Raw genomic sequence first — 13202 nt, forward strand, 5'->3', positions numbered from 1 at the left:
GGACATCAGGCTGGCTGACTGTGAGGCACAAAAGAAATCTTCCTTAGAGCGCCGCATGCACAGATGTAATGCTGCGCCCCTCCGCGGGCGGGGACCTGGCTTGGCAGATGGCGAAAAGCCGAATTGGTGATGGATTGTCCATCAAATGGCACTTTCTGGGTGGTGGGGATCTCGCGGCGCCCAGGCGCAAAGAGAAATGCAAGGGACCCCCTTTGCTGGCCTAGGCGGTCCCTCCCAGAAGTGAGGGGGTCAGATTGACTTGGGCGGGTAGGTTAAGTATTTTTTTACTCTCCCCCCAACCCCCCAGAAGATCCGCTACAAGACTTGCAAACGGGCTGAGAAGGGAGGTGGCGGGGCCCAGGGGGCACGCCAGAAGCGATGGGGGCAGGGGGAAGGCCTGCCATGGCTGGGAAGGAGAACAGTGTGGGAAGCAGGATCTCCTGCCCGGTTCAGTTCGGGGTGCCGGGATTGCTCCTCGGAGGGGTCAGCGCTGCAACTCCGTCGCCGCGGGGCCCTGGTGACAGGCACTCGCCCCGCCCTTTCTCCTCCCAAGACCTGCGGGCTTTTGTTATGCAGATGGCGGCAGGAGGCTGTGCCGGAGGAGGAGGGAGTTGGTGGGGAGGAGGAGAGACGGAGCGGGGGGAGGAAAGTGCAGCTCGCGCGACCAGCCTCCTCTTCCAACGTCACATTGTGCGAGAGACAAAACCCGGGCGCGCCTGAGCTCACACGCGCACGCACACACAGACGACCCCGTCGCCTCCTCTCTCCTGGCGCTGCCGAGGAAGCCAGCCCTCCCTCCCTTCCTGGGGCGCGGAGGCTCAGCAAGCTCAGAGCTCAGCCCAGAGGCAACACGGAAGGCGAAGAAAGACGGTAGAGCAACCTCTTGTCTCCCCTGCCTGCCCGGGCTGAGGCGCCCCATCCCCCGCCCTGAACCCCGATCTCTTCCACCCCACCCCTCTGGGTTTCACGCGGACCGAGCCCGCAGCCGGGTGTGCCCCCATTGGAATCCACGTTTCAGCACTTCGGACAGCGCCCGGGAGCCCCGGCCCCCTTGGGTTGGCTATGGCGAGCGTTCAGCAAGGCGAGAAGCAGCTTTTCGAGAAGTTCTGGCGAGGAACCTTTAAAGCTGTGGCCACCCCGCGTCCCGAGAGCATCATTGTCGCCAGTATCACGGCCCGCAAGCCGCTGCCAAGGTAATGACCTCCTTCTTCACAGGGGAGAGAGCCTGATGGTCCTTCTTTCCTGGCCTGTGTGCCCCAGAGCCCTGAGGGGTGAATGCAGGCAGCTGGGCCAGGGCGCTTGTCTTTTCCCGTCACTACTCGGTGTCTCCCGCTGGAACATGGGAACTAATTGCCTGTGCGAGGTGGAAGCTGGTGAGAAGGGACAGGGATTCTTTAGGGGGAGCAGCACTCAATGGCCTGCTGACCTGGCAGCTGCTATTTGAGAGATTTTGCTTTCTTTAGGGTGGGCGGTGTAGGTGAGCTAGGACTTAACTAAGAAACTTTTCTTGGTATCAGAGCTCAGAGGACGGGGAGGGGGGGTGCCAAAGGAATGGTGGATTTGGGGTGGTTGGGGGTGTTGTACAAGAAGAGAAGATGAGGGTTGAACCAGCTCAAGCAGCGTTCAGAGGTAACGGCACATTTCTATACTCAGCTCAAAAACTAGCGAGCTCTGAACATTTTGACAAAAGCCCCATATGCTGTTCCTTCAAATACACCCTAAACAGCACCCTCCTCCACGCCTTTCTGGCTGCCACTGCTGCTGAATTCTCTCCTCTCCAGCATCCAAAACCAGTACTCTGAGCTCAAGAGTCAGGGAGGAGCCTTCCAAGATCGTGAAGATGATCTTGGAAGAGTTTTATTTGGGCTTTCAAATAGGATCTGATTGCTTTGAACTCAAGGAGAACAGACCTGTAGATGGTGAAAATAGTGTGATGGGGAGGACTAAGGGAAGAAAAGAAAGAAAGGCAGAAAGAAGGAGAGAAGAGGATGTGGGGTAAAATGGAGAGAAGGTTGGGGAGAACATTCCAAGACCGAGAAAACCCAATTCTTTTCATAAAGCATTCAATTTAGAGGAGTTTGAAATGAAAGGAAGGCGGCTCTGCCCTCTTTCAGGGAAAATCAAGGCAATATGAAAACTCATCTTTTGCTGGTGTTGGATGAGTGGTTCAGTGGGAGAAAAAGAAAGAAGTGGACTAGAGGAGACCACTTGGAGGATTTATTAATCCTGGCTGGCTACATCAGAGAGTGGATTGAAAACATGTCTGTGAAAGTGCTTCAGACCAGAAAGCCTTTTCTGGCACAACTGGTTCTGAACTTTCCAGTGGGTATGGGGTGGGTGACAGGGAATCCTATCTAAAGAATCAAACTCAGGCTGGACAACTTTTCATAGTCTGATAGGAACCTCGCTCACACAAGTCTTTAGAAAAATGGGTTCCCCATGTTGGGAATGTGTGGACTAGAAGCAAGATGTGGTAGGCTGCAAGCAGCAGCAGCCACCAGTATTTGCAGATGGGAGGGAGGGGACATCTTGTGACACAGTCTGGAGAAGGGGAATCAGAACACCAAATGCCGTCCGAAACTGATGTCTGTCTGCTTGGAAAAAGGTTCTTTGTAGAGAGTTTTGACGTCAGCAGTTTTATCTTCCTGGGTTTCAGCCATCCATTCCACCTTTGGAGTGCACCTCCTGTTGGCAAATCAGGTGCTGGGTTGGCCAAAGAATATGCCCTTGTAGAAGAAACTAAAGACAATTTCATTGAAAACTACTAGTGTGACATTTGGTCCAGAGTCTGCCATATATTTCAGGGCTACAGGAAGAGAAGAGCGGATTCCTGATGATATTTTAATACAGAAAATGCCTAAGTCCACCTGACTTGGTACCTTCACCGCTTGCCTGTCTGTTACTGTCATGCCCTTTTCTTAGTCATATTCTCAATCATATGAATTGCCCAAAGTCACCTAACCCTCATGCTTTCTGTAGCCCTGTACAAATCTCAACATAATGCATCTGAGACTCTTAACAATAGCCAGCCCTCCTCCCCCTGGTGTCATTTCCCTCTAGGTGTCTTTTAACGTCCTGGGTCTCCTTTCTCTTGGAAACCACTCCTGGGGTGAAAGTCTGAGTCATAAGCTCCTAATTTATGTCATATGGGAAGGACCCTCTTCAGTACTTCTGTAACAGGTGTAGCCTCTCTGTAGGATAGATTCCAGTTTTATAGCTGGATAGGATAGATTCCAGTTTTATAGTTTGGGTGGGAAGTGAGTGGGGAACATTTGTATTCAAGTCTTTAGGGAAGGGTGGGTTTGAGTCGTCTTTCAACAGACTGTCTATAAAACCCAAATCATCCCCATCCTCATCCAAGCCACATCCAGTGAGGTCAGTTTCCACCTCCCTTCTAATGTTGTATGTTTACTTAACAGTGAAAGTACCACCATGTTTCCAAAGCTGAGTTCTCAGGAAGGAAAGAGACAGAGACACTGGTATAACATCAGCTAAGCCCCAGTGGCTTCCTCTGGAGGCAGTCTAGGGACCTGATCTCATCAGAAATGTCATTTAGTTCCATGAGTCAAGACCAGCATACAGGCAGCAGATCTGTAGGAAGATGGGGGAGGGGTTGGATGAAACACCAACCAGTTCCCTTGGTTACACATTTAATATGTGTTTATAGATGAGGGCTACCCCTCATCTGAATGAACTTCCCCAGGATATTTTAAGTCTATCTCTGAAGATAATTTAGTACCAGGATAGAAGCTTCCATTCAATTGGTTGATTTCTTAGCACTATGCATATATCATACAATCACACTCCAAGGAAAACCTCCCATAGTACCCCCCCCCCGCCTTCCTCTCCCCCTCCATGAGGCATACTTGATGAGGCAATAGCTTTATGTGTATCAAATTGCAAGCAGATGTCTGACTCAAATGTCAGAACAGTATAGCAGAGTGGGAGGCAGTATATCATAGTGGTTAAGAGCTCAGACTTGAGTTTCAGACAAAGCTGGATTCCTGCTCCAGTTCTACCATTTAGCTGAGTGTCCTAGACAAGAAGCTTTACCTTGCTGAACCTGTTTTGTCATCTTGAAATAGAAATAATAATCGTAGCCATCTCAGGCATTGAATTATGAGGACTGAGTCAGGTAAAACACCTCCTACATTGTGTGGCGCATAGTGATTGCTTAATAGACATTGCTTCTAAAACAAACAGCTCAGTTTATAATGGCCAAAGGAAATCCACATTTCCTTCCAGTATTGTGTTCTTTGTGCCTACCCATTGCTCTCCCAAATGATGCTGGCAGTAAACATTGTGGGATTTCAGCTCCTGACAGGCAATGCATTGAGATGGAATTAATACACAGGAGGTGGGGTGGGAGTGGTCCCATAATTTTCTTCCCTGAGGGAAGGTTAGCTGCTTTCTGATGTGACTTTTTTAGTGAGGAGGTGTAGGGCTGGTGAAGAATTACCTAGATTCAGAATGTATTGATATAACAGCCTCGTGGAGTATTCGTTTCATTTGTGTAGAGATGACCAGGTACTGCCAGTCCAAAGAAGGCTCAAACTCCTTGAAAATTACTTTGAATCCCTAGTTCCATCAAATCTAGAGTGACTATATAATTTATTATTCCTATCAAGAGTGACAGGATTGCTGTGATTAGTTATTCCAGGTTGGAAGATCTAACGGGAACCCATCTCAGGCAAACGAGGGTGTAGGGTGGCCATACTGAAGCCTCGCCCTATATGGGCTGGAAGACAGTCAGCATGAATCCGGAAGATAGGTAGTTGGAGAGTAAGAGATCCTTCTTTTGTCCCCATCAAAGATATACAGTCATTTTTCCTGACATTAATTAATTTTATCTTTTGTTTGCTCCAGAAAGTTTGTACCCAAAAAGTTTATGCTCAAAGTGGAAAACTTAAGTGTCTGAGGCTAGACCTAAGTATAATAATCATATCACCGAATAGTAGTAGCTAAAGACCTAATGAACATGTAAAAGCCATTTGAAATTAGCATATCAATTGTTTGTGGATGCAGGAGTGTTTGTAAAGGTCTAGAAAGGCAGCCCTCTTAAATAGAATAAGCAATTGCCTTTACAATTCTTTTGGCAAGCTATTAATTTTCTTCGAAAATCCTTTCTATGCAGAATAGTCCAGAAGCAGACTTCGGCCCCAGGTCTGTCCAAAGGATCATAAATTCCAAACTATTGGGAGATTTTACTGCATAAAGGGAAAGATGGCCAAATTGTAAGGCAGGAAAAATGCCTTTGAATCATTTAATTCCAGACTCCGCTTTGTGCCAAGGGATCAGTTAGCACATTTGTGCTGACTCTGTCCTCGGGAGCAGAGTGAGGGGCAGCTGGGAGGTGATTTCTTGACAGCCTGTGGTTAAAAACCAAGGTACGGAGGGGTCATGGAGAATGCTTGCCCTGGCGATGAATGATCGTTTTTGGTTTTTGTTTTTGTTTTTGTTTTTTTTTCCCCCCCGCAGGAAAGAGAGAGTTATTGTTAGGGGCAAACCTTTCTCCTTCTGAAAGGTGAAATTTGCTGAATGGTGTACAGGGGTCAGTGGGGGGCATTATTTCTGACACGGCTGTTTTCACTTGGCAACCGTGCTGTCTTAGAGACTCTCGGGCTGCAGCAGACACTGAATGAAAGTTGGATGCATTAATTGAATGAGTACACGCGGTCCAAATCCAGTATCAGATTCGCTCTCTCCCAGCCCCACCTCCATTCCTGACAGGCTGGGGATTCTGCTCAACACAGCCTAAGAGACACACACTCTGCAGAGAGATTTAAGTCGCACCCGTGTCAGAATGAAGCTGTCTGGGTATAGATGTCCGTCTGGCTGGGCGAGTAGACACGTCAGCTGGTATGGATACAGGAGGTTGGACCAAATGCCACCTGGAAGTGCTTTCCAGGCCTGTGCGAGCCTCTATGAACTCTACCCCCACTCCTGAAAAAAAAAATGCCGGGGGCTGGGGAACACCCCTAAAAGCCTAACTCCTGTGATGCAGAAGGAAGCCTGGGTCACCCGCCTCCTGCTCTTGTGAGCACCTCAGGCATGCTGCAGGGGCACAATAAATTTTTAAAAATATCCTTTCTTCCCGATTGGCTGGCTTTACCTTCCTGTGAGGTAGAAGGGCTTGCAGGGGCTTAGCAAAATCAGAGTTGTTTAATTGCTCGTTACTAAGATTTCTCTGAGGTGTGAGGGCACACTTTTGAGGGGGAGAGAGTGGAATGGCGAAGAACCTAGGCTCTGAAGTCAGATCGGCTCAGGTCAGGCTGAAATCCTGCTGTGCTACTTCTTGCCTCTGGACTCTGCTAATCCCTTTGCCTCTCCATGCCTCAGTTTGCCTACATGTGAGACACTGATGTCACAGGATTGCAGTGAGGAGTGGACCAGATCGTTCATAGAAAGAACATGGCACAGTGCCTGGCACAGAGGGAGATGTCCATAAACAGTGCTCCTGTTACCACGACCTGATGAGATCCCTGGAGAGAGTGCCACGCCCCTCGGCACCGGGACTGGACGGGTTGCTTGGTGGTGATGGTTGGGGTTCCTTGGCCTCCCCACTTGACCACTCCAGTGCTCTGTATTCATTTCTAAGCGTGGTTTTGGCATTCCCTAAAGAGCCACCGAGATGTGGAGATTTGTTGAAAAAAATCTGACGGACCCTGAAGGTACACTAATCAAAATACATGTTTCCTTTTACTATTTCCAGACACTTCACCATTTGCAGATGTGGTGTGACTTTTGGCAAGAACTTGACCTTCTCCATCTTGGTTTCTTCATCCATAAAATGGGGCTGATAGTAGCAGCCCCCTCCAAGAGCTGTTGAGAATACTGAATGGGCTAATTTATAGAAAGTGCTGTTTGGCACAGAGCAAGGGCTCCATCAATGTTAGCTCTTACTATTAATAATAAATTATAGTTTTTATTATTACTACATGCCAGGCCCATCAAGGAGAAAAGGGTGAATGAAATGCAGTCTCTCCCTGGGAGGGCTGCAGAATTTAGTGGCAAAGGTGGGCACAGACACCAGTACCAACAACATGAGGCAGACTGTCTTAAGTACTATAATGTGGGTGGGAATAGGGAAAAGGGGATGTGGAAAACCAGAGGAGGGAGGCACCCTCCATGAGGCTTGGAGTCCCTTGCTTATAGTCACATAGTTCTCCTTAGTGGTCTGATCTGTGAAATGGGAATGATTCATTTATTTCATCAATTTTACCTACAAATGCAAGGAATGAGCAGAATGAATAAGGCCTTTGTTGCTAGTAGAGTCTCAAAAGACACTTTTTTTTTCTCTCCAGAAGAAAAAGCAATTTAAACTTTCAGGAGGGGCGGTCACCTATTGGGGAGTCAGAGTGAGTGCTAATAAAGGGCGATTGTGGAAAGGAACTGCCTTTCTTGTATAAAATTTCCAACTCCTCTGTCATTGGCTCAAGGATGCAGACTCTGGTGTGGACCATTAGGTTTCTCGTCCTTCATGGTCCAGCTCTGGCTAGAACAAAATCCAGTTTGCATTCCTTGAGCAGCCACCAATTGGGGGATTAGAGTGAGCCCACAGGTCAAACAGAAAATAAACTACTGGGAATGAATCACAAAAAGGAAGGAGCCACATGTGGCTAAAAAATAAAATTATGCTTTCATTCATTGAACAATTATATTGAGCTCCTACTTGATATAGCAGTGAATGACACTAAGCCCCTGCTCTCGTGAGGGAGAAAGGTGATAAATGAAGACATCATATACAGTCAGGTTATAGTACGTGTTATAAAGAAGAATAAAGCAGGGGGAACGTGATAAAGGATGAGGATGGGGGCTTCTTTGTTGGATGGAGTGGTCAGGGACCTGGATGTAAGGAGGGAAAAAGCCATGAGGATCACCAAGGGGGAAAGGTTTTTGAGACAGAGCGAATAGCAAGTGCAAAGGCCCTGAGGTGGAAGCCACCTCAGGGCCTTTGGTGTATTAAAAGATTAAAAGATGGCAGGGAAGTCAGTATGGTTGGAGCAGAGTGAGTGAGGGGAAGACTAACAGGGGTGATTCCCTAGATGTAGGCAGGAAACATTTCAAGCAATTAACATCCTAAGCCTGTTAAGGACTTCCCAGGTCCTTGACTCCTAGGCTGGGAGCAGGAAGGGGGATCACAGGGGGGCTCCTTCCCTCTCAGTCAGGGTCCTGTGTCTGATCTGCTTCTATTTGGCTCTTCTGTCTGACTCAAATACAGCCAGGATGACTTCGAATAGCAGTGTTAGAAGCTTAGCTTGGTCCCTGCATGTGTTATGGACAAGCATGAAATTTACAATCTCTCTGATTGTGATCAATCAGATTAGGAAATTGAAAAACACACTGTTTAGACTTCCAAATAGCAAGGGAAAATCTTGTTCCCATGACGGTGCGGGTTTGGTCTATCTCATATCCATGCGTGCAAATCTAGACTATCCCTCTCACCCAGCCGCCCCCCTTCACTGCACACCTTTGAAGCTACAGTCTGCTTACTCTTGGTGTCCCTCTCTCTCTCCCTACCCCCCCTTCCCCCCATCTTCATTTGAGATTTTGCTGAGGGAGTTCCCATATGCCACAGCCTGTGTGCGCAGCTCCGTGAAATAAAACACGAATTAAGATGTCATAGAGACAAAGCCAAACCAAATACAGAACAATGCCGAACCCTAAAACAGTCATTAAGTAATTCACGTCTACATGTGTCTGTTCAAAACAAATATTAAGATCCTCTGGACGCAAATGCTTCTCACATCGGGAGAATCCCCTCGTTGCCGGATTCCCTGGGCTTACCTCCCGCTGACAGCTTCGCTGAGCAGAAACACCAGTGGATCACTGTTCTCTGGCTTCATTAAAAGTTAAGCTTATGCAAGTGAGCTGGAATTTTACAAGACAAGTCACCACTCCTCTGAGGTGAGAGGTGCCATCTGGGCCTGAAGAGTGTGGATTCATGGTGTGTGTGCACACTTGCTCACAGTAGAAAGTGGATGCCAAGCTCCTTATGTCATTATATGCCCAGCCCTGTGCTAATAAGCAATCATGTTTTATCTGTTGCCTGATTCCATCTTCACAGTAACTCTGGGAGAGAAGTATTTTAAAGGTTGTTTTATAGGTGAGAAACCGAGGCTCAGAGAGCAGAAGTAACCTGCTCAAGGACCGCTGGCTGGTAAGAGTCAGAGTTGGGATAAGAACCCAGAGCTCTCGACTGATGTGTGTATAGTCTAGTCCACTTTGCAGAGGAGGAACAGCTGAGACCAGGGAGGTGGTGGGGTGCGTCATGTCCAAGGTCACCCAGTTTGTAAGAGGTGAAGCTAGGATCTAAACTCGGGTCTGCGTGATTGCAACTACATTCTTCTCTACCTCTTGTCACTATGGTTTAGCTTTTAAGTTTGTGGGTGTATTTGTTTCATTTTACTCATCTTATTTTATGCCCAATCCACTTAGGCAATAGCTATTGTTATAATCCCAACTCACACCATTCTCTGTAATGTTGTCTTTCTCTGTCCTGACCCTCCTTACCCATTCTCCCCATCAAACCAGAAGAACCTTTTTGAAAGGCAAGTCAGACCATACACACACCCTCCACTCATCTAAAACCCTCCATCACTGTCCTTTGGTTTGTAGAATACAGAGCTACCCCCGCTCCTAAGGCCTAAAGACTCTCTAGTTCAGCATCTGTCTGCCTACCCCCCAATATTGTTTCTGAAGTGTTGCCCCCCTCTCCCTCCCTCTGTTTGGCCACACCCCTGTCCTTTCAGTCACTCAAATTTTCCATTCCCTTTCTGCCACCGGACCTTTGCACATGATGCCAGGAAGGCTCTCCCTCTCTCCTGGTGCCTAATTTATACCTACTGCACTTTCAGATCTCAGCTCAAATGTCATTTCATTAGGGATTCCTTCCACAGTGCTCTAGACTACATCATACCTTGAATTACAGACTTTCTTATGGCAGTACCTCTCTTGGTTCTCAACATGCTTGTGATTTTATATTGATTTGTGAGATCATTATTAAAGTGTACCTCTAAGAGACTGAAAGCATCATGGGGATGGAGACTATGTCTGTGTGCTCACTGGTGAATCTCTTTCACCTGATACACAGCAGGGGGCCAAACAAGTGTTGGCTGGATGCATGAATTGTAACACTTTCCCCCGTCAAGTCACTTGCACACCTAATAGTCTAAAGCATATGGAAATGCCAATATTAAAAGACAGCAGTGTTAATTCCTTTGATTTGCAAGAGAAACATTTGAACTGCTGGCAGGGGTAGGGTGGGGAACCATGTCTGTCTTGTTCCTTATTCTATCTCAACACCTGGGACAGTGGTCCATGGTTGAGGATCTTTACATGTTTGTTGAATGAATAAATAATGAGGGTATGTAGTAATACGAGCATAGTACTGATGAGGAAACTAGGAGACTTATGGAGGTACAGCATTAGAATCTTAGAGCTCAAGGGGTTTTCGAGATCATCCAATTTCATTGTACATGCAGAGGTCTGAGGGATATGTTTTATACTATGCATAATATATTGGAACCACAGTGTGTATGTGTAATTCACAAATAAATACACATATATGTGGGTTTCATTTTCAAAATTTCTTACTTAGAGAGACATAAGATTGAAAGATCTTTAGGATGCACTGCTGTAATTCAGATCCCCATTTTGCAGAGGGGGAGACTGAGACTTACAAAGGAGGAGGGATTTGCCCAAATTCATAGACTGAGTCAGCCTGGGTCAGCTCTGGGTTCAGTGAAGTGGTGTTTGCCCAATGTCATGTTTGTGTTTGAACTTCCCTGCTGTGATCAGGTGACCAGACGTGGCTCTCTCTGACCACCCTACCCCCAGCAGTAAGATATGGCATCCTGCCCCATAGAGACCTCCTGTGGCATATGCTGCCTGAAGCCTGGTCTGGGGATCCTGATGAGATGTCCATCTGTACCCAGCCTGTGCCTAGCAGAACAGGTGAGCAGCTCTGGCTGTTTCTGGGATCATGTTTCAGAGCTTCCAGCTGATAAGGAGGCTTTTGTTTAGCCAGCCTCCCTCCCACAGCCAGGTGGCAGGTGATTCTGGGGCTCAGCCCACTTCCATAAGGGTAGGTATCTGGGCAGTGGTGCAAGGATGGGCTCAGGGCCGTTGTTAATCATGTGGATAGTTGTCTCCCGCAGGAACCCGTCATTGTAAGAGCACCTTCCATTGGTCAGCTCCTTACAAACCAGCATCACCTCACTGGGACGTTTGGCCTGCAGTCAGGATGGGAGGGCCAGAGGGGACCTTTGAAGAACTCATATTCAGCCTTTCATTTTATAGTGGGGAGACACTAAGGCACAGAAAAAGCAAAGGACACTCCATGCAGTATCAGGAGGCTAATGCCAGAGTGATAGCTGAAATGTGGGCCCACTTGACACCTAGTCTTCAAATACCACACTACTCAGAGTTCTTTGGGGGTAGAAGGCAGGATAACTAATGTATCCCCATTTATCAAACAGGATGAGTGAGTCTCAGATGTGAAATGACTTGCCTGAAGTCACAGCATGAAATAATGTTACATCATCATCCTTGTTTATTCTCATTTGGTCCTCACAACTGCAAGTGGCAGTTTTGTGTCCATCTGGCAGATGAAGAAACCGAGGCTCAAGGTCTTATAAAGATACAGAATAAACCCCGGGTCTCTTGACACCATCCCACAGTGGGAAAACATCTCTGACCTCAAGAACTTGTGCTAACATGGATCTAAATTCATTCCTATCAGAAACAAAGAACCACAATTGCCAGGACCCCTTTTTGAATCTGTGCAAAGGGATTTTATATTTCCTTTTTGATCGTTCATTCATACCTTCATCTAGCACAGAACTTCTACTATAGGCAAAGCATAATAATGAATGCAATTTTCTCTTACTGTCAAGTTGTTTACATTTTAGCAGGGGAGACATGTCTATAAATAACCAGCAATTAGCAGGCAGGGCAGGAGTTAATATCATCAAAAAATGAATCAGAGTCTGAACAAGCGACTTGCCCAAGGTCATACAAGTTAGTTGTGATGCCTTGCAGTTTTAGATCTCTCTGCCTATTTATAAATCAAGCTCTATGCTAGGCAGTTTGTAGATATTATTCACTATATCCTCACCCCAACCCTATGTAGGAGATACATATCCATTGTCCCCATTTTGTAGGTGGTAGAAGTAAGGCTCAGAGGATTTAAGCAACTCAGAGTTAGGATGACAGCCCAGGTATGCTGCTCCAGACTTCACTCTTACCCAACACTTTCTTCCCCAGAGGCAAGATACGGAGCACAAAATGTCACTGGTGAGGCCTAGCTATTCTCCTACTTTTAAATTTCTAGATGATGACTCCACACTAGGCTTACTCCAAGACTGGGCTCAGGTAGAGGGGGGAGGGACTGCGCAGCAGTGAGGCCAACCTCACCTCATGGGGCTCTGGGCTCAGTGAGGGCTTGCCCTGGGGTATTGATGGTCTCCTCCCACACTGGGCAATCACTCAGAAGGAGAATCAGCCAGCGGGAAGTGCCTTTCATGCTAGAAGTGCTCTTCCTAGCAAGAGGATTATCGAACCATCCATGAAGAGGGATAACCCTTCAAGACAAAGAGACAAGAGATATTGGTAGTTAACCATATGTTTTCTTGACCAGAGCTAAACTCAGAGATGGCAATGCAGAGGACCACAAGCTGAATCACTGGTGTTGAGGAAGAGTAGAATAATAGATATTTGTTAAGCACCAATTTTATACTTTTTTGCCCTAACTTGGAGAGTGATTAAAAACAGCCTTCCAGAGAGGTTATTTTACTTGTCCACATTTGCCCAGCTTGGCAGAGCTCAGACCATTGGCCGTCAGTTCACGCGTGTTACCATGGAGACATCCAACCTTCCTGCATCTTTCTGGTCTTGTGGATACCCCCCCACACACACACACTGTCTCTCTATCCCTAGCCTGGAGGCAATCTCTTTCTACTCTGGAGAAATCTTTCTTCCTTTGTGTTTCTTCAAGACTCTCTCCTAAACCCATAAATCCCCTTCCCCTGCAGGCTTTGACTTTTCCAAAATGCAAAAGCTGAAAACACTCATATTCTTCCTGTTTTTAGCCCTGACACATGCCTCCCCTGAGGTGATGAGGGTAGAACCCATGATCTGCTTAAATGGTAAAAACAAAAACAAAAACAAAACAAAACAAAAAACACAAGGGGAATATCCAG

General features: G+C 47.0%; 1 protein-coding gene across 1 annotated transcript in view; it reads left to right on the plus strand.

Annotated features, from left to right (window-relative positions):
• The first annotated feature begins 609 nt into the window (after positions 1–609).
• Positions 610–13202, plus strand: part of SRRM4 (serine/arginine repetitive matrix 4) — a 152626-nt gene continuing 140033 nt past the window's right edge. Inside the window, exon 1 of the mRNA XM_077875850.1 lies at positions 610–1193. Within this exon, the coding sequence (XP_077731976.1) occupies positions 1063–1193 (131 nt within the window). The 5' untranslated portion in view covers positions 610–1062. The remainder of the gene's footprint in view (positions 1194–13202) is intronic.

The sequence above is a fragment of the Canis aureus genome, chromosome 27 (genome assembly GCF_053574225.1).
Source record: "Canis aureus isolate CA01 chromosome 27, VMU_Caureus_v.1.0, whole genome shotgun sequence".
Taxonomy (NCBI): Eukaryota; Metazoa; Chordata; class Mammalia; order Carnivora; family Canidae; genus Canis; species Canis aureus.